Below are 22074 nucleotides of genomic sequence, written 5' to 3' on the forward strand. Positions count from 1 at the left end.
GTGTACGAAAGTTGCCAATCATTGTCTCACTAGTTGTATACCCTTCTAATCGTCCTTAGAATTTCAACTCTGGGGGCCTCCCTGGTGGCGCAGGCAGTTGAGTGCAGCACTGTGAGGCTGTCCGCAGCCTCTGCAGCACTGGTTCGATCCCGGCCTGCCGGCGAGAAATCCACATGGCACAGCAGAACTCTCCTGTCTCACCCGCTGTTCCCCTCAGCAGTGTATTTTGTTGGTCTGCCTGTTCTGTTCTCCTCTCTGTCTCCAGTGAATCCTCTCACCCTCCCACACATCTGGCCTGTACCCAGTTTCTTGTATAAAAATAAATAAACCTTTAAAAAAAAAAATTTCAACTATGGGCCTCCCTAGTGGCACAAGGGGTTAAGTACCACACTATGAAGCAATCCACAGCCTCTGCAGCATGAGTTCTATCCCCGGCCAGCCAGGGAGCAACCCACATGGCGCAGCAGACCTCTCCTGTCTTGCCCGCTGCTCCCCGCAGCAGTGTATTTCAGTCAGTCTGCCCGTTCTGTTCCCCACTCTGTCTCTGGTGAATCCTCTCACCCCCACACCACTGGCCTGTACCCCCGCTCTTGTATGCATAAATAAATCAATCTTTAAAATAAAAGAATTTCAACTATATCCCAGGTTGCCTTGCTATTGATATCGTATGTCATCCATCCTGAGCTAATTCCTATTTCTACCCCCTCCCTAACTCAGAATTGACCAAAGAGATCCAGAAACTGAAGTAGTTGAGTCATGAATGAATAAAAATGCTAATCCAGTCATTTTAGTCATTCAACAAATATTTGGGAAGTAGCATATGTAAGGCACTGTACTAGGTGCTAAGGAAACATGAGTGGGAGGGTAGACAAGATCACTGACCTAATAATCTACTATTTACCTGGCAATAAACATATTAAATTTAATAGAGTTTATCAGGGGTCAAAAGACTTTGAGGAAACAGCACAATGTATGGAACTGGTTAGCAAGTGATGTTCAGGGAAAAGGGCACTGAGACTTCCTTTCATTTCCCAGGATGGGAAGTCAACAGCCTGGGATGTGGCAGCCAAGTTCATAATTAAGGTATTATCTTAATCACCTGGGAACAAGTTCCCATTGAGGATGAAGCTTTGGAGAAGCAGGCTGTGCTGCCATTGATCATTTTAAAGAAATTGAACAATCAGAGTCAGACGAAAACTTTTAACACTGGGCAACTTACAATGAAAAGGGACAAACTGGTCCTTTTTAGAATGTGCAGCTCAAGAACCCAAGAAAAGCAAATCATCATGAGGCTCTGTTGGAGTAAAAACCCTCTTTCCGTAGCTGGATAGCTGAGTGAGCTGAAAATTCAGTGCATATGTTGATCTTTCGGTTTATGAACTGATACACCAATCGTCTTCATAATCTTAACAGTTTTCCTTGATAAATGCCAGAGTGCTGAGTAAAATTGTGGAACTTTCATTCCTCAGTCTCTCTAGGCTTGTTCCCTTGTGTCCCCCTTTGCCTAAGAAGAGTGCTCTGCTACGTTCTATACCTTATTTAATCTTGTCCTATGACTAAGATATTTATTTATTTATTTATCTATCTATCTATCTATTTATTTATTTATTTATGTTTTGCATCACTGTTCATTTTTAAACAATGTTTGCTTTTTTTCTCCTCAGGTGTAGTGTCCATAGAATTTTCTCCACCAATCCACCCTTGCACCATCACCAGATTTAAACACAATGTGAACTCAAGGGTGGTTTACCAAATAAGAGTGGGAAAGAGAAGAATTACATTCAGAAAAAAATAAGTTTTTTAGGGAATCTCAGCAAAAAAACAAACAAACAAAAAAACCAGGAAGAACTGTGGATATAAATTTTGCACTTATTATTCAAGGACAACTAAACATAATCTTGACTGACAAATTAATTACCATAGGATATCTCACTGGAGAGGCTTAATTTACTGTACTAGCTTTAACAGTTTGCTTGGTTGGCTGATGCAGATTTGGGGTTAGCATTAGTTTAGTTGTTACTTAAAGGCCAGAACTCTTTTTGCATACTATAAACTTCAAAGACGACAAGAAAAGAATGATGGCACTAATCTCTCACATATGCTTTCTGTATATTTCTCACCAGGGCCCTGAGGACTCTGCTCTCTTCTTTCTCCCATACATCAGGAAGAGATTGATAAATGATGCCTGAAGCCCTAAGAAAGACTCTTGTGGGGAGTAACCAAAAGGTGGATAATCAGCTCTACAAATTGGAGAGTCAATGATAACTGGGCTCAAGTAGTACACAAAAATCAAAATAAATAAACATAGTTATCCCAAACAGTGGCTGTTTGGGTCAGAGAGATCACTTTGTAAAGATTCTTTGGTTCAGAAGTCCCAGTGGCAAAACTGTTAGCAACTCTATTAAGTTTTGCCTGATGAAGAATCACTAAAATATCTCACATTGCATCAGAGGAGACCTGCTATACAAGGGAACTTGCAGTTATTAATTTTAGTGAATATGTAAGAGATATTCCAGTTTATGAGAAGCTACTGGATACTTACTTTGAGCTCAAAGTGATTCTTTAGGGCAGCATAAAGCTACGTAATCTTTCAGTTAGAATGTGGAGTTAAGGAGGTTAAGGGACAAATAGTGTTCTGCCACTATTTTATATCACAGTAGGCTCAGTGAGATCATGAATTTACTCTGATATTGTTTCCCTAAATTCTAAGTTTCAGCTGACTTTGGTATTTAAAACTGACCTTTAATTGATGGTGTTGTTAAGAATGGAGAAAGGGAAGGCTTTGGAGCCTTTGCTCCTTTCCAAATTGGTAAAGCAAGGGCAGATTAACTTGACCATTAAAGAACTGAAAGAATTTGGCAAAGTCACAATCTATTATGGCAAAATAAAAATTTTGAAGAACCCAGTTTATACTGTACAAAAAATGGAGGATGGTAAATGAAAAATTACACCAAATTTTTAAGATACAATGCTGCTGCATATCCTTGCAACCACATGCACCCTGGATTTGGCTTAATTATGTTATATATTTTTTAATTCAGTTTTTATTTTTTTAATATTAATATTTTTATTTTTTACATCATTGTTTGTTTTTAAACAATATTTACTTCCCCCCACCCCCTCAGGCATATTTCCCATAGTTTCCTTCACCAATGCACCGGTACACCATCACCTCAGTCCCCTGTGCTCCTCCCTCCCTCCCTCTGATCCCTCTCCCTCCTCCTCCCTTGCAGTATGTCTTGATTTATAATTGTCCATTTTTGCTTTGTTGTGTTTTGTATTGTTATTATTTTTTTACACTGATGTCTTATTGGGTTTCCCTATATTCCTGCTGAATAAACAATCCAGTCAAGAAATGGGTAGAAGAACTTAAAAGACATTTCTCCAAAGAGGAAATGCAAATGGCCAACAGGCATATGAAAAAATGTTCAACATCCCTGATAATCTGGGAAATGCAAATTAAAACTACATTGAGATACCATCTTACACAAGTAAGAATGGCACATATCAAAAAAACAAGCAACAACAAATGTTGGAGAGGATGTGGTGAAAAAGGAATTCTCCTACATTGCTGGTTGGAGTGCAAACTGGTCCAACCACTATGGAAAGCTGTCTGGAGATTCCTCAACCTGCTAAAAATGGAGCTACCATAAGACCCAGCAATTCTACTACTAGGGATCTACCCAAAGGACACAAAAACATTGATTCAAAAGAGCACATGTACACCTATGTTTACTGCAGCACTATTAACAATAGGTAAAACCTGGAAACAACCCAAATGCCCAAAAATAGATGAATGAATCAAGAAGATGTGGCATATACACAAAATGGAATATTATTTGGCAATCAAAAAAGATAACCGCATGCCATTCACAGCAACGTGGATGGAACTAGAAGGAATTATGCTCAGTGAAATGAGCCAGAAGGAGAAAGGAAACTATCAGATAGTTTCACTTACAGCAGGAATTATGTTACATTTTTAATATATCAAAATCATGGCTAATTTATGGCTATGAGAAGGTAACTAAAAATTGAAAATTTGTAACACTATATACCATGTAACAGTGGAAAAAGGATAAGAAGAAAGCATATAAAAGTATATGGATAAAGAAATAATAAATGTAACAAAATTTACATGACTATTTACAAATGATTTTATATACTCTCATTTGATTTTATCATAACACGTTAAGACAAATACAACAAGGATTAGTATTTCTAGCTTAATGATAGACCCAGAAGGTTAAATGAGTTGATTCATTCATTCTATCACTTATATTATCATGCACAAATATGTTCAAATTCCCAAAGCATCTCTATCATGGATTATTGCAACAACCTTATATCTGGGTTCTGAGACTACCAATAAATTAACAGAGCTCCTTCTGAAAATAAAAGTCTAATCAAGCCACTCTCCTATTTTAAATCCACAGCTTCCTATTTTATCTCCAGCCTCCAAATTGGTACTTTGCACAGAGTAGGGGGTCCACATAGAACCCAGATTACTGGATTAATGTTGTTAGCAAGTAATTGGGTTGGAATGTGAATTTACAACTCTCTATTTGGATATGCAAAGAGAAAATTTAGGAAGTTCCAAATCCAGACACAGACTGAAAATCCTAGTACGTGAATGACAGTAACTCATGATTTAAATCCTGAGAGTTCGATTTAAACAGCAGCCAGTCTTGTTAGCCTAGGCTTGATGCTTGAATAGCTTTAGCTATCAAGACTGGCTAGTGTTTAAATCCAGTTCTCTGTCAGGATCCTAATATCTAATATCTACACCCGATATTAGACCTTCAAACACATGGAAATGTTAGATGACATCCATACAAAGCAGAAATACCCAGAGGTACTATCAATTTTTAAAGGAAAAAGTATCTTCTTCCCATCTCCAAATTCCTAATCATGTCCATTTTTTAGCCTTTGGTTTGGTAGCGTGACAGTAAGAATTACCTAACAACACTCCCATTAGATAATAGTACCCTAAGCAGTAGCTAGTAGCTCCAACAAACAGCTGAGCTAAATGACTTCTTGCAAAAGAAGAAAGCTGAGAATTATATAATCAATCTGGGGATCATAAATTTCAGGACAACCACAGAATTTTGACAAACACCAAGAAATAAAACTTAATTTCTCATATCAAATAAAAGGATATCTCTAAACCCAACAGATTCACAAAGGTTTCAGTGGTTTGTAAAAGATCTGAGTAGTAATGATATTCATTAATTGCTGCTGCTAATGATAAGAACAGGAGAAACAACTACTTATTACATATTTAACATGAAATAAACCCTTTCATGAATTATCTCTTTTAATTCTGACCTCATTATTATAATACTAGGTACTATTATTTCCATTTCATAATTGGGGTTATGAGAGGTTATTAAATAATTTACACAAGGTCATACTAAAAGTAAGGGATGACTTGAATACATTTGGTCGAGCTGACTCTAAAGCCTATGTTCTTTTTTTTTTTTTTAAAGATTTATTTATTTTATTTATACAAGCCCTGGGTACAGTCAGAAGCGTGGTAGGATGAGAGAATTCACCAGAGCCAGAGCGGGGAACAGAACAGGCAGACAGATGAAATACACTGCTGAGGGGGGCAGCGGGTGCAGCAGGAGAGGTCTGCATACCATGTGGGACCCTCACTGGTGGCCGAGGATCGAACCGGCTCTGCAGAAGCTGCGGGCAGCTTCGAAGCCCAGCGCTCAACCACTGTGCCACCAGGGGAGGCCCAAGCTTATGTTCTTAATGGCTAAATCTTTAACATTATCAACCAGGCTCATAGTAATGCACATAATTTCTTCATGTATTTAGGATCTAAGAAAGTGGCAGCCCAGGCCTCAGAGTCAAACACTCAAGGTACATTTAAATTCTATCTTGTCCAGAGTTTAACTTCTTTCAGGACCTATCCAGTTCTTCCAAGGACTCACAGACAATAGGGAAAATACCTCATGCACACACCACTGGGTAGAAAGATGTAAGTGTTAATTATCTTGTCATTTGGGGCTGCTTTTATACGCCTCTGTATAGTTACTTGAATCTTATGTATCATTTCTTTAGGATTTTTTATAGACCACTGAGCATCTAAAGAAAAAAAATGAGGGGGATGGTATAGCAAAAGACATAGAATAGAATTCTTTCTTTTAAAGTAAAATAAATGTCCATGGAAAGTTTCTTGGCAGACAAATTACTGCCAATCAGAAATAAAGCATTAAATTCTAAATCAATGAAGCTTGGTGGCTCTAAAATATGTGTTTGTGGGGGGGAATTCAGTGGTAATATGGTTATCGGAGGCACTGTTAGGTCCAACAAATTTTAGCTTCAAGCTGATCCTCAGTCTGAAAGGTTATTACAAAATTTGAATGGCTTTCAGATAAGGTGCTGACTCTAGTAACCCCTCTGTGCATGATTAACAAACTCTATTATTGTACCTTTTCATGAAATGATCTCTCCATCTCAATCTTATCTGAAAGCTAGCTCTCTACTAAGTATACTATTTCCCCTATAGTTCTCTCAAGTACAAGCTGCTCATTCTTCTTCAGTGAAGTTCATAAAATGTACTTCAGGTTCAAGCATCATAAGATGTACATTCAGTACTTCTCCCAGCCCAGCCTTCCTCTGCCTTAAGGTTCATATATGTTAGCTTTATCATCCTTCACTTCTCTTTATCTGTTAGCTCTATCAAAAATGCAGTTCATGTAGTCATTCCCAATCATTCATCAGGCTGTGTTATTTAACCAATAGTATTAATTGGTTGATCGAGTCTACTCTTTCCTCAAAACTTAGAAAAGGATTACTTCATACTTAGCATCAAAAATCAACCTTGTTCTATCTAGCTAATCATTATGTTTTTATTCTCCTGGTAAAAGCTGGTTAAGAGAGAGGCTTGTGAAACAATTTAGGCTAACTAGATACAAAGAATCTGATGGATGGCTTCTAGAAATAATTCTGTGGCCACTAGATATTATTAAGTCTGAATGAAAGCCCTAGAATTGTGTTTAGTACTAATGATGAAATTATGGTAAGTTTTTTTTTGTACTTTCCACAATCCCCCTACCAAATTTTCCACAAAGAGTAGGTATTACTTCTGTAAGTTTTTTTAAAACCTTGAAAAGATAATTTACTTGATTCTGCTACTAGATGTGATGGCAAAATAGGAAAAGAACTTATCTTCTCACTGTAAAAAAAAAAAACAAACTGTAAAACTCGACTTAGCATTTGAAAAATGATTCTGGATATTAGACTACAGCAGTGCAGGACTACAACAGCACAGGAGAGCATGACAAGAGTTAGTTTTCAGACTTTGAAGCAAGTTGGGCAAAAGGAGAAAATCCAAACAAAACATGATAGCATGATCAAAAAATGAGAGATTGTAGTCCAGAATGCTGAGGCAACTAGTATTTGGAGGGCAAAGCACCAGCCAGGAGAAAAATGCAAATGTGAGCTCTCAGGAAAACTACAGAAGGGCCCCATTGAATATTTGATGGATTTCTAACCTGTGCATGTATGGGAAGAAAGAACCACCAGAGATGAATAGGCAGAGTAATTTGTGGAGCTCTTATAGAGCTGGGCATATTTAATATTCCCACAAGCCAGAGATGAAAGATCTCCAGATACTGGGGGCATGCATCAAAATCCATCACATCCAGGGCATTGCTTAAGGCCTGGAGTTACATAAGGCCTAGACAACAGACTCCTCTGGACCCACTATAACCTTAAAAGCAAGACTCAACAGGATACAGTCAATTCCAAGTAACTTAAATGCAGGTTTTAACAAAACCTAACACAGTTTAAAAGAATACAATTAAACACAGCACCAATAACATAAAATTCAAAATGTCAGGCATCAGGGCTTCTCTATGTGGTGTCTCCATGAGGAAGTGTGAACTTCCTCAAAGTAGGGAGACTAACTAAGGAGATGGAGACTGCATTGTCTTTTTTGATCCAGTCACAAAACTCACAAGGACACTTCTGCAATATTCCATCAGTTAGAATCAAGTCACTGCCTGCCCAGATTCAAGTGGAAGGGAGTTATATGTCTTTTCTTAATAAGGTATGCCAAGATTCTAGACTAAAGTGTGGGAAAAGGGAGATTGTAGACATTTTCTGTGTTTTTTTAAATCATTTTTATTTTTAAGCAATTGGACCATAATGTGCCTAGGAGTGATTTTTTTGTTCTTTCTTCTAAAGATGTATTGAGATTTTTGAATCAGTATGAATAGTTTCTATGAAACACAAATTTAGCTACAGTTAAATGACTATGTTCATCTTTCCTTCAGTATATATACTGAGAACTTAATATATATATTTAAGCTCTTAAATATATTTAAGTTCTTTATATATATTATATATATATATTAGGTTTTGTAAAGATCTTGTTTGTTATTTTTAACATTTGTGTCATTAGGGCACCTATATCTATTGCCTTTTTTCCTTCTGCTATGATTCATATTTCCAGCCTTTTTGATGTCTAATTTCAGCATTTGCAGTGAAATTGTGAATGCTATGTGAATGCTATTACTCTATGATGACTGGAACTAAAAATCAGGAGTCTAGAATTCTTACTGACTCATTAATGACTGTTGAGTTTGGTTTTTTGCTGTTGTTATCTTTGTTTGTTTGTTGGCAAGCAGTTATTTAACTGGTTGACGAACTTTTAACCTGTCATTTCTTATTATTAGGCTTTGCTAGGATGGATCAAGATTGGTTCTTACTGTAGAGCTTAAGTAGCACTGTTAAGGCCTAACCTTTGGAGTCTAACTGAATGCATACAGTGTTTAGCTGGTTTCCCTCTCTGGATGTCAGAATTCCAGTGTCCCCCAGCACTCTGTGACCTCAGATATTCCTATTTAGCTCACAGATTCTCAGTGGCTGTTCTCTGTCAAGTCTCACAGAGTTTTGCCAAGGCAAGACTCAAGGGTTTTCCAATGCAGATTTCTAGAGCTACATCTCTGAGCAACTGCCTGTTCTTGAGTATCTTGTCCCACAAATTCCAGCTGCCTCACTAGCTCTACACGGCAATCTCTGAGGTTTCTGCTTTGTTTTGTTTTGTTTTTGTTTTTTTCTAAACCCTGCTCTTATTTGGTATCTACTTTGCTGTGTTGCTGTTTGGCTAGTGCCTCCAAACAGAAAATGAGAGTCAATGTCAAGTTTACCCGGTGCATGTGCCCTCTTTGAAGGATTACAGTCGTGTGCTGTCTGCTGTCCAATGCATGAAAAGTGTTGCTTCATAGAGTTAAGCCAGTTTATAGTCATTTATGGCAGAAGGTAATTTAGATACCTATTACTCTATGATGACTAGAACTAAAAATCTCTATAATACCTTTTTTATTTTTTATTATTTTTTTAAATAAATCTTTTTTAAGATTTTTTTTTTAAGATTTATTTTTATTTATTTATACAAGCACTGGGTACAGTCAGAAGCGTGGGAGGGTGAGAGAATTCACCAGAGCCAGAGTGGGGAGCAGAGCAGGCAGAAGGACCAAAGTACACTGCTGAGGGGAGCAGCGGGCGGCAGGAGAGGTCTGCATGCCATGCGGGACCCTCCTCCGGTGGCCAGGGAGCAGCCGGGGATCGAACTGGCGCTGCAGAGGCTGCGGGCAGCTTCGCAAACCAGCGTTCAATCGCTGTGCCACCGGGGAAGCCCTATAATACCTTTTTAAATTAAAAGTAGCATAGCCAATGAATCCTTAATTTCCAGCCATTAATAGTCAACCAAAGGAAATCAATAAGCAGGAAAAAAAAAAAAGTCAGGGCAGAAGTGTTAGCAGACTCATGCATGGAATTTTCCACTATTTTAACTTTCTTAGGATCAGAAAGAAAATTTCTAGGAGTCAATCATTTTTGTTCATTTTCATTTCTCACTGACAGCATAACGAACACCATAACGTTCTTCAATCCTTCCTTCTTTCTTCCTAACCAAACCTGAATTTTGTGTTCAACTCCAAGTACATGACTCATGATGAATCAACTATGCCAACTATGCCAGATACTCAATCTCACAAACTCCCTTAGATGTGGATGTGACTATGCAACTGCCTCTGATGGGTAACACACAGGGAAAGTTGTGAGGAGTCTCCTGAAAAGGTTTTTATTTTCTTAATAAAAAGAATAGGTGAGGTTGGCCCCTTTTTCTTGTATTGGATGTGGGTATCATCTGACTGTAATATATATTGAGATGAAAAGTGCACACTCTTTTAAGTACGGCAGGGGAGAGGGAAGGAGAGTCTGGGTTCTTGATGAATCATCAAACAACTAAATCAATAACTGATTGCTTCTGAGGAAAATAAACCCTTTTTGTTTAAAATACTTTGTCCTAGGTCTTCTGTTTCCTGCAATAGAAAGCATTTCTGACTGATAAATGTACACACCATTTGTTCATCAGACTAAGGAGAGTTTGCAGATAAGATACAAAAATACTTTCAAAATATAACATTAAAAGGAAATAGGTACGGAATCCATTCTTTTGAAGTTTTTGGACTAATCAGGTTTTCTTTGGTATCTATTAAATGCATGTTTGCATTATATCCCCCTCTAAATTGCAAACTTCCTTGTAGTTCAGAATCATCTGTGTTCTAAATACGGGCCGATGCACTTTTGGGTGTTCAAATTAGCTTGCTGATACATACTGTTTCTAGGTGTCCTGTAAGTTGTCTCTATCATCTAAGTATTCTTTGACTCCATCAGAAACAATAATCCCACAGAAAAAAACATTTTTTCCCCACAAAACGTGAGGATACAGGTAGGACAAACAAGCAAAGGGATGGTTTACTGTCTTACGTTCACATTCTCTGACATCCAAGTTGAACTGTTGTAATGCTCCCAAGGTGAGCTGCCTTACTTCAGCTTCCAGCAAAAGTTGCATCAACGATGTGGCTAAATGCTTGCAAGCTGACATACATGCTGTCTGGGCCACCTTTCCCTGAAATACAAGAGTGTAAATCAAAATGTTAATGGATTAAAATGAAACTCCAACAGAAATTAAATTCGCTGACTTTTCATTTGGCATTTTCTTTGAGGTTCTCTTTATCCTGATACCCTGCACTCAAATAATCTTGAATTTTATAGCATCTGGTGGCAATCATCTTCAATTTTAGCTCCATCACTGTCAGTGTCAGCTCCATCACTCCATCACTGGCAGTGATAACACTAAGTAAAAATTCAGAAAGCCCAGCTATTTAGTCAAAAACTCTTGTTTTTTCTAAGTCAACAACAGATAAACAATATTCAAAATACTAATCAAAATTTTGTTTAAACTGAGAAGAAATTTTTCCACAATAAACAAATTTTAAAAAGTCCCTTCCAAAAACTACCATAATCTTAAAAATAATACGAAAACAACAATCTGTGACCTATCTAGAAACAAAAGTGTTTATTGCTTTATAATAAAAGTTTACTGGGTAAAAAAAAAAAAATGAAAGGACATATCTGGTTTTCTTGAAAAATGAACAGAGGTTTAAGAACATAAACCCTGAGCGAATTTCTTAAATAGTGACATTAAATTAATATTTTATTATTTTCTTTAAAAGAATCAAACATATTATATTTAGTGAATCACATCTCATTCCCAGTTCTAATTTATACATCATAGAAAATATATTCACTTTTTCCCAAATATATATGCAATTTATGTTTGTTATTTATCATCTACTCTGATGTTTAAAAGTCTAAATTTTCATATTAGTCAATAGAGACTTCTTTTTTGAAATTATAAAATATTTCAACCATGTAGGAAGATACACAGAATTATATGATAAAAATACATATCCACCAAATATTATAAATGTGGTTGAAGTCCCTGTATTATCCCTTAATCAATTTCTTCCCGCTACCCAGAGGTGAATAGGTAAACACTACTGGTGTTAGATATACCATTTTAATTAAAAAAAAATTATGGCAAGTATGTAATAGGAAACAATTGTATTGTATTATTTAATGTATTTTGAAAATTTCTATAATACATATGGTATGTCGCAATTTTTTTTTCCAATTTGCTTTGTTGTTTCAATTATCTATGAAAAATTTTAATGCAATATACTATATGGCTGTAGTTTATCAATTATTTCACTGCATTCCATTCTAGGAGTAAGAAATCATGAAAATGTTAGATTCTTCTAGCTCCATCCAGTTGCTGCGAATGGCATGAGTTTATCTTATTTGATTGCTAAATAGTATTCCATTGTGTATATACACCACATCTTCTTGATCTAGTTGTCTACTTTTGGGCATTTGGGTTGTTTCCAGGTTTTACCTATTAGAAATAGTGCTGCAATAAACATAAGAGTACAGGTGTTCTTTTGAATCAATGTTTTTGTGTCCTAGGAGTGGAATTGCTGAGTCATATGGTAGCTCCATTTTTAGTAGCCTGAGGAACTGCCATACAGCTTTCTACAGTGGTTGGACCAGTTTGCACTCCCACCAGCAGTGTAGCTCAGTGAAATAAGTCAGAAGGAAAAAGAAAAATATCAGTCGGTTTCACTTATAGGAGGAATATAGGGAACCAAAGAAGGCATCAGGGAAAAAAAGAATAATACAAGATACTACAAAACAAAACAAAAATAAACAGACACCTATAAATCAGAGACATCCATCAATGGAAGGGGAGGGAGAGGGATCAGAAGGAGGGAGGGAGGAGCACAGGGGACTGTGGTGGTGTTGTATGGGTGCATTGGTGGTGAAAATTCTGAGAAAAGAAAGCAAACATTGTTTAAAAATGAATAATGATGTAAAATTTCTATAAATAAAAAATAATTTAAAAAAGAAAATGTTAGATTCTGACTATAGTGTCCTTTTACATGTTGATTTCATTTGTTTCTCTGGATGAAGGCCTTCCACAAAAGAATCAGACTTTAAATGGAAAAAACATAATAACATCTCAAATGAATTTTCAAATTTGATTATCTTTTATATACATTAGATAATTCTTTTAAGATTATTTCTCAAACCTACTAGGATGCAAGATATTAATATTTTGACTCATAATGCAAATGAATAATGCATATGAAACACAGATAGAAATCAAATTCCCAAGTATCAAACTATAAACTACTTTGCCTGAGGTATGTTCTGATTTATAATGTTCCCAGATATTTCTAAGAATATATTTAATTGCAAGTAACCAGCACAGCGTACAATTATTAATTTTTTTTCTAAAAACAAGAGATATGTTATGATTTTATGTCTTTGATTACTTGGTGAGATTGAATATTTTTGAAAGTTTTATTTATCTGACCAAAGTACTACAGCATAAAAATAGCAGAATAATAAACAATGTCCTATTTTAGTATACATACTAAAAATGTATGTTCTGAAGATCTACAATCTCTGCAGATGATTTAAAATAATAAATGGAAATACTAAAATTAGGGAGTTGTGGAAACCAAGTGGAAAAGTGACAATGGAAACATAAAAGAAAATTCACATTTAAAAAGAAATGCACATTAAATGGCTTCTTTTCAATTAAATACTCTGGAGACCTGGAACGGCTACCACTAAGGAGGCATAGAGTCCAGCAGAGTTGTCAGGCTATGTCCCATGTGAACTCTCACAGGAGCAGGTCCAAGGTCTGAGAAGCCCTGTAGCTGTTCAACAGTGAGAGGGAGTGGAGAGAAGAGAAATGAGAGCGCAGTGTAATGAGAGTAGACTGAAAGCAGATGCCGAAAGACTCACAGCTGATCAAAAGTCAGAGAAAAGGGAAAGGAACTCCATAACTTGGGTACTACTATATGCCCCAAATATATAATACTTAGAAAACTGATAGGGTATTTCATTCAATTTTCACAATCATTCCTAAAAGTTGGTATAATTCCTTCTTGTGGATGAATAAATTAAGGCTTTGAAAGATTAAAAATTTAGGTCTTGCAGACACCGTCAATGCCAGACCTCCTGTGTGGCACAGCCCACCGTGTTCTTGGACATCGCTATTGAGAGCAAGCCCTTGGGCCCTGTCTCCTTTGAGCTGTTTGCAGACAAAGTTCCAAAGACAGCAGGAAACTTTCATGCTCTGAGCACTGGGGAGAAAGGATTTGGTTATAAAGGTTCTAGCTTTCACAGAATTAGTCCAGGATTTATGTGCCAGGGTGTGATGTCACACTGCATAATGGCACTGGCAGTAAGTCCATCCAAGGGGAGAAATTCAATGATGAGAATTTCATCCTGAAGCATACAAGCCCCAGCATCATGCCCATGGCAAATATTGGACCCAGCACAAATGGTTCCCAGTTTTCCATCTGCCAAAGACTGAGTGGTTGCATGGAAAGCATATGGTCTTCGGCAAGGTGAAGGAGGGCATGAATATTGTGGAAGCCATGAAGATCACCATTGCTGACTGTGGACAGATCTAATACACGTGATTTGTGTTTTATCTTAACCATCAGACCATTCCTTCTGTAGCTCAGGAGAGGACCCCTCCATTCCTATCTGCTTAAAATATCCAATAATCTTTATTTTCTCCCTACAGTTCTCTGGGTTTTGCATATTCCTTATCCCCTTCCAAGGGTAGCTGGATCACAGAGTAAAGTTTATGATTATGAAATTAACAATTAACAACAAGTATTTGCCCTTAAAAATTTAGACAAGCTCATATAGTTATTTAGTAATTTTATCCAATCCTAAATCTGTGTCATTCCACTAAACCACCACCTAAATAACTGTAATAAATGTCACACTCTTACACTAAAACAGGGGTGTGTGTGTGTGTGTGTGTGTGTGTGTGTGCGTCCTGCTTGATATTCATTGGGTTTCTTGGAAATATGGGTTTATAGTTTTCATCAACTTAAAATTTCTTTTCAAGTCATGATTTCTTCAAACAATTTTCCTATTGCTCCTTTTTCTCCTCTCCTAGGAATCCAGTATCAGACATATGTGACACTGCCTAATACTGTCCCACAACTAACTGAACTTATGCAAAATTTTCATCCTTTACTTCTCTTTCTAAATCAGTGTGGATAGTTTCCATTTATCAGTTTCTCAATCTTATCTTCCACCATTGCTAATTTTTACTGCAAATTTAATTCAGAATATTTTTCATTTCTGATATATTTTTTCTTTTATTGATATATCATTTTTAAATCCTTGTGACACATTTTTTCTTAATGCTTCTTTAGTAGCAGGTATAATTTTTGTTGATTTTTAAAACTATCATTTTTTCATTGAGATAACATTGGTTTACAACACTGTAGATGATTTAGAAGTTCATTTGATTCATGTTATATAACTTGTATTTTTCTTTATATTTATATTTACCTTGAAATTGTGTACATATTGAGCATGCTTGTATGGGAGAGACAAAAAAAAAGAGAGATAATGAGAGCATTTTTAAAGCATTTGTCTTCTAATGCTGTCATTTCTGCATCTGTTTTGTGGACGGATCATTTTTACTTGTTATGGATTGTATTTTCCTGCTTCTTTTGTCTAGTAAATTTTTATTGAACACTATATATTGTTACTATCATTTTGTTGGGTATCTTCATTTTGTTGGATTTCCTTTTAGAGTGTTGACTTTATGGTAAACAGTTCAGTTTCTTTTGGGTCAGTGTGAAATTATGAAGTTTGTTCATATGTACTTTATGTAGAGATTAGAATCTTATTTTTTCTAGTTACTTTGAGCTCATTACTAGCCACACCTGTGGTGACACTATAGAATCCTTCATGAGTCCCTTCAATATTTGAACACCTTCCATCCTATGTGAGTTCTGGCATCTGTGCCCACCCTCTGTGGCCTGGAAGTTGTTTTTTAACATGCCCTCAAAGACCTACACACAAATAGCTTATTAGTCAGTCAAAGCTTCAAAGGGATCCCAATGCAGACTTCCAGTCCTATTGCTCTTCTCAAAAGTACTTCCTTGAGGGCCTCCCCTGGTGGCTCAGCGGTTGAGTGCTGGGCTGCAAAGCTGCCCGCAGCCTCTGCAGTGCCGGTTAGAGCCCCAGCCGCTGGGCGAGGGTCCCACATGGTGCGCAGACCTCTCCTGCCGCCCACTGCTCCCCTCAGCAGTGTACTTTGTCAGTCTGCCTGTTCTGTTGTCTGCTCTGGCTCTGGTGAATTCTCTCATCCTCCCGTGCTTCTGACTGTACCCAGTGCTTGTATAAATAAATAAATCTTAAAAAAAAAAAAAAGTTTAAAAAAAAAAGTACTTCCTTGAAAATATTGGCAACTTCTTCCCCAAATTCCACTCTTTGTCTTCTTACCTCAACAATACTCTCAGGTTTTGCTCAGACTACCCCTTCCTGAACAACAGTCTGCAAAGCACCTGCAGGGACTTCATTTGTTTACCTTTCAGAGTTCACCGTCCCACATGGCCTACTGTCCACTATATGGAAGAAGTTATTTCATTTATTTTGTTTGGTATTTCAAATATTTGTGGTTGAGAATAAATCTGACACCAGTTAATGCATTATGCCCATCAATGAGAAGCTCACCTTTATTTTTGAAAGATATTTTTCCTGTTTACTGAATTATAATATATAGTACTTTTGGAATTTTGAAAGTTTCATTTTATTGTTCTTTGTCCTCCACTGTTTCTGACAACTCTGTCATTGTTCTTAATATCCCCCTTCGAATGTATTTTTATTTTATAACTGATTTTAAGATTTTTCTGTACATTTAATATTCAGCAATCTGACCATGATATGCTTAGAAATAGTTTTCTTTGTATTTATATTTCAGGGGCTTACTGAGCAATTGATGCATTTTCTCAGATATTGGAAATTCACAAGCATTATTACTTAAGTACTATTTCCGTACTATTATCATTCTCTCCTCTCCTTCTGGAACTCCAAGTACATATTTATGTTACAGTTTTCAATTGTATTCCATCTCTCTTTTATGGCCCGTTCCATTTCTAAAATGAATTTTTTTCTCTATATGTATTTATTTTTTTTTTTTTTTTATAGAGGCATGCTTTATTTATTTGTTTGCTGGTTTCTTTGTTTGTTTTTTGTTTATACATGCACTGGGTACAGTCAGAAGCGCGGGAGGGCGAGAGAATTCACCAGAGCCAGAGCGGGGAGCAGAGCAGGCAGAAGGACCGAAGTACACTGCTGAGGGGAGCAGCGGGCGGCAGGAGAGGTCTGCGCGCCATGTGGGACCCTCCTCCGGTGGCCGGGGAGCAGCCGGGGATCGAACCGGCGCCGCAGAGGCCGCGCGCAGCTTCGCAACCCAGCGCTCAACCGCTGCGCCACCGGGGAGGCCCACTCTATATGTATTTAAATTTATGTATTTTCTTTTTTTTATAGATATATCTCTGAGTTTACTTATCTTGACTTTTGCTTTGTTGAATCTGTGTTAAACTCATGTGATGCATTTTTTAATCTTCACCTAATGAGCAAATTTTGTATTTTTCTATACTAGAATACATATTTAATTATTAACATCTGTTCACATAACATCCCTTTTTGTATTTTGTACATTCTTTCCTGTTACCTCTGCTTTCTTTAACATATTAGTAATAGTTATTTTGAAATCTTTGTCTGCTAGCATGAGTATCAGGGTTATCTAATGATCTGTTTCTATTGACTATTTTAATTTTTGATTATTGGTCAACATTTTCTGCTTATTATATTGTTAAGAAACTTTGTTTTGTATGCCATACACTATAGATAATAAGTTCTAGATTATATTCTCTTCCTTTAATTTTTGTTCAGGCAAGCAGTTAAATTATTGGTAGATCACCTTGATTTTGTCAGGTTTGTTTTCAAAGTTACAGTGGGCTTATTTTCGATTTGCCTTTACTCTTAGGACCTTGTTCTTAATCTGTGCAAAAGATATTAATGATGGCTAAACTGAAGAACTTTAGTGTTTGTTGGGTTGTCACATGGGTCCAATCCTCATTGTCTCTGTTATGCAACTTCTAGTATAATTACTGTTATCAATATTCCAGCAACTGTTGTCTTTTAAAACCAGAAAATATGTTCTTTCATGTGCAGCTTAGAAGGGGAGTTTCATAAAGACTTTTTTGGGGGGTTCATTTTCTGCTATTCTTTTTTCCTTTGGTACGCTGTTTCCCTAAAGTCTATTCTTATTGACATACCAGGCATTAACCCCTTTCTTCTTTTGAAAATACTCTGGTTTTTAGTTTTTGTATAGTTTTTAGAGTTGTTTATGATTTGAGGATAAGTCCATTACTAGTTGTGGCATCACAACGAGAACCCAAAAGAATCTTTTAATTTACCAATTTATATCAAACCAGAGAAAGCTATAATAGTCATTTAAAGAATTTATCTCATTATTCCCATTATCAGTTTGGCAAACATTTTTGCTTTATAGACAATGCATACATTTATGTGTCTTTTAAACTCAAATTCACAATAAAGGATAAAGGGTATGGCCAAGCAATCAGTACTAGCCCATTATAAAACAACAATAATACTAGCAACAGATGTCTTAACTTGTATGTTCTACCACCACCAAAGGCCAAAAAAGGTAGTAGAGCAAAATCAAAGAAAAAAAAGTAAATAGAGAAATTACAGTGATGTGGCTTAATGAAAATGAACACATTAAATACAATACCTTAGAACATTTACTTTAACCTTTGTTTGGTTTCATCATCTAAAAATAAGATTGTTATAAGAGTTAGAAAGAATTCCTATGCATTCATCATAGTATCTGACTTATTTAAGTACTCAGTAAAGATCTCATGATTATATTAGCATGGTTTTTACTCCCATGATTTACTCCCATGTGAATATAGAAAACCATTGAGAAAAACAAAGGGTATATTTGCTTAAAATGTACTTTTTGAGTGTATAATGTTTCACTAATCATTTATACTTTTTACAGAATCATAAGATTTTCTTCTTTTAAACCAAAAAATTCTGTCATGCAAAAAAGTGGAAAGCGTACTTCCTGTTCTGAAGTAAATCAAGGAGAACATGTAATTAAGTGCTAAATTGAGCAGAATAAACTAAACACTATATGATTTTAGAAGAAAAGGTTATGAGGCCAAAATAGTCAGGGAGGGCGTCACAAAAGTGGTAGGACTTGCTGGGTGACCTTCATTACATCCAACATCAAAATGTTTTCAAGTGGTTACAACTCAAAATGAGGTAATATAAAGTACTTTACAAATAATAATTACTACTACACATTATTCCTCACAATGAGAAATAAAAACTCTTCCTTTCTCTTTTCTCAACCCTTGTTCAGGTTAAAGGTCAACTTTATCAAGTCATCTCATTAACACAGAAATGTCTTTGAGGTATTTCATTTTTGCCATGTTTGACATTTCACCAGACTGCAACCAAGATGCCAAACAATCAGATTCAAATATTAATGAGCAAAAGGTCATGATGAGGTAATCTCCAAAGTTCTATTAGTTTCTGTTTTCCAGCCCTATCCAATTCCTTCTCCCTTTCTCCAGACCTCTCTTACTACATACATTTACAGTCACTGGCTAAGTTTCAAGATATACCCTCTAAACTGTAATTTCACTTGAAGTGCATTTTAAGAGGAGGCCTCCCAGATGGTGGATCCCCAATCCAGAAGTAATCTGTAGAGGAATGAAGGTAGAGTAGAAAGAAGAGAGAAAATCAGCTAAAAACGGCATTCAGTTTTGATGTTCAACTATTGGGGGGGATAAAAGGGAAAAAAAAGAAGAAGGAAAAATAAAAGAAACCTTTTTCAATGTTTCCAATAAGTTATTTAATAATGTGACAAAGCAAAGCGTATTAAAATATTAACCAAAGCTTCCAGGAAAACCTCTATAATCTCAATTGTTTATTCAAGACCTTTACAAACCTCATAAAAAATTAAGTGGGCTTAGAAAAAACACACCACAGCCATAGGAGAAAGTTTACAAAACACAATGGTACAGACGCCTGACTGTCTGCCAGCCAGTCGCTTTTAACTTCCACATACAACTTCTTACTCAGTTCCTAACCGGTCAATACCCTAAATAAGAGCATTTCTCCTCCCAAACACCTCATTAGCCTGAGTTTTTCTTGCTTTTTTGAGCTATTGTATGCTGAAGGTGTTTTGGTTTGTTATTTTCTGCCAATAACAAATGCTTCATTTCAGGACATTTTAAATCCTCAGGTTTCTCTCAGGGAAATCATTTCAGATCTTCTTTATAAGAATTTAATTAGCTTTCTAACTAATCTCACTATGGGAGAATAGTCATGAGCCATCATGTCTATTTTATGGGAATGAGATAGTACCAGAGATGAAGTGATGCACAGAAGAGTAAGGACATTGGCTCATACTAACAGGTTCAAATCCTGGCTTTATCACTTTTATGACATTTAGAAAAGTTGCTTAATTTTGGTTAGATTCAAATTCCTCATTAGTAAAATGAAGATAATGACACCAACCTTGCAGAAATTGTATGCAATTAATGACAGTATGTAAAATAGAGCCCAGGACAGTTCCTGGCACCTAGTCGGAGCTCGATGAATGGCAGCTCTTTAATTATAAAATGTTCCTCAAGAACATTTTGGGTTTTTGGGGGGTAGAGGTGGCAAATATTTATTTTTAATTAATTAATTTACTTTCTTACAGTGTTGTTAATTTTGGGGTAGTATTTGATTTCTCCTCTCAAGTGTGGTCCCCAGAGTTCTCCCACCACCATAGCACCCATGATCAAGGAAGTGTTAAAATGAAAATTTATCTGAATTCCAGACAGTATTACTCCACATCTATTAAAAAATAGTTATAGAAAAATTCAACACACAAATTTTAATGTGACTGGACTCAATCAACTTTCATACACTTAGAAATCTACTCTGAGTTAATAATGTTGTAGGAAATTATGCATAAACTATGAATATTTTACTCAATTTCAGTTTGGGAGTACAAAAGCACTTAAAACACTTATATCTCAAGGAAATATACTGTGGGTTCCCCCCATCTCCATTCCCTCCTCTTCTGAATGGTCCTACAGGAGCTATAAAAGGGGAAACTTTTGATCACAGTGTAATCTGTGTGAAAGTACCAAAACATGTTAATAATTAGAGAAGAGGAAACCTGAAAGACTGCCTTGTTAATTAAGGAACTTGCTATCAAAGAACTCATTAAGCGGTAATGAAACCAAATGGCTATTAAAATAAATACCCACTGAATAAAGGTTTCTTGGCTAAGAGCCCCTCCATGTAGCTTTTTCAAACATTCTCAATAGTAAAGTCTCAGAAAAAGATGAAAAGTGGCAATGATGCTTAAAACCAAGCTTGACAAACTCAGAGATGAAGTTATACTCAGTAAAAGGCAGAAGTTGAATTGAGAAAAACCTTCCTAGAATTCAAAATATGGAACTTCAAACATTTTGAAAAGTCCTCTATCATCTATACCCTGGTTTCAGAGATCCTGAGCATTGGGTAATAGAGAACTAGGTATTTTTTTCCTCTATACACTTTGCTACTCTTAGCCATTAAGTTAGAATACAGTTCTGATTACTAGTGACCTGTCACCTACTCCCTACCTCCTAACTTTTTTCTCATCTAAGCAGAAGCTACAAATCTTAGAGAGGTGGTATAAAGTCATGGTTGAAAAGAAACTAGAGGGATAAAATAAAATCTCAGAAATAGTTCTTTGAGAAAAGTGAGAACAAGAACTGAAGGATCTATGTAACAGGACATGTTAGAACTGGTCATTCACATTGTACTCACAAGTTAAGAAAATTTCCAGAGAACCAAACATTGGCAACAAGAAAAAGATGTCACCTACACTGAAAATATAATGTATCTGCAGAATATGTTAGCTGCTTACTCATTATCCATATTCCCTTCTATTTAAATAAAATTATACTTGGCAACACAAACAGAATAATTACACTTATCAGCCTCTTCAGATAAGGAAGACATGTGATTTGAAAGTAAAAATGTCTACAGAAGCCCTTTAGCCTGGTCCTTCTTTCTGCTGCCATGGATTTGATGGCTAGAATTTTAGCAGCTATGCTTTGGAGCATTGAAAATAACAAGAAACTAGCAAAGACCTCTGGCTTGACATTCATTTCTGCAGTTATTATGTGAGAAAATACACTTTCAGTATTCAAGCCACTGAAGCTGTTTAGTTGCTATTATTGATAAGTGATAACTGCATGAAAGCCAGTAGAATCAGAAATCAGAAGACAGATGTGC

The 22074-nt window shown here is 36.2% G+C and overlaps 1 protein-coding gene and 1 pseudogene across 4 annotated transcripts in view; one reads left to right on the top strand and one right to left on the bottom strand.

The window, feature by feature from the left end:
• Window positions 1-22074, bottom strand: part of EXOC6B (exocyst complex component 6B) — a 586102-nt gene that overhangs the window by 174832 nt on the left and 389196 nt on the right. For all 4 annotated transcript variants that reach the window (XM_054701727.1, XM_054701728.1, XM_054701726.1 and 1 more), the window contains one exon: window positions 10789-10930. In XM_054701727.1, coding sequence (XP_054557702.1) covers window positions 10789-10930 — 142 coding nt within the window. The remainder of the gene's footprint in view (window positions 1-10788; window positions 10931-22074) is intronic.
• On the top strand, window positions 13625-14351 carry LOC119259632 (peptidyl-prolyl cis-trans isomerase A-like; annotated as a pseudogene).

This window comes from Talpa occidentalis, unplaced genomic scaffold, assembly GCF_014898055.3.
Source record: "Talpa occidentalis isolate TD23 unplaced genomic scaffold, MPIMG_talOcc4v2.1 talOcc4.5, whole genome shotgun sequence".
Lineage (NCBI taxonomy): Eukaryota > Metazoa > Chordata > Mammalia > Eulipotyphla > Talpidae > Talpa > Talpa occidentalis.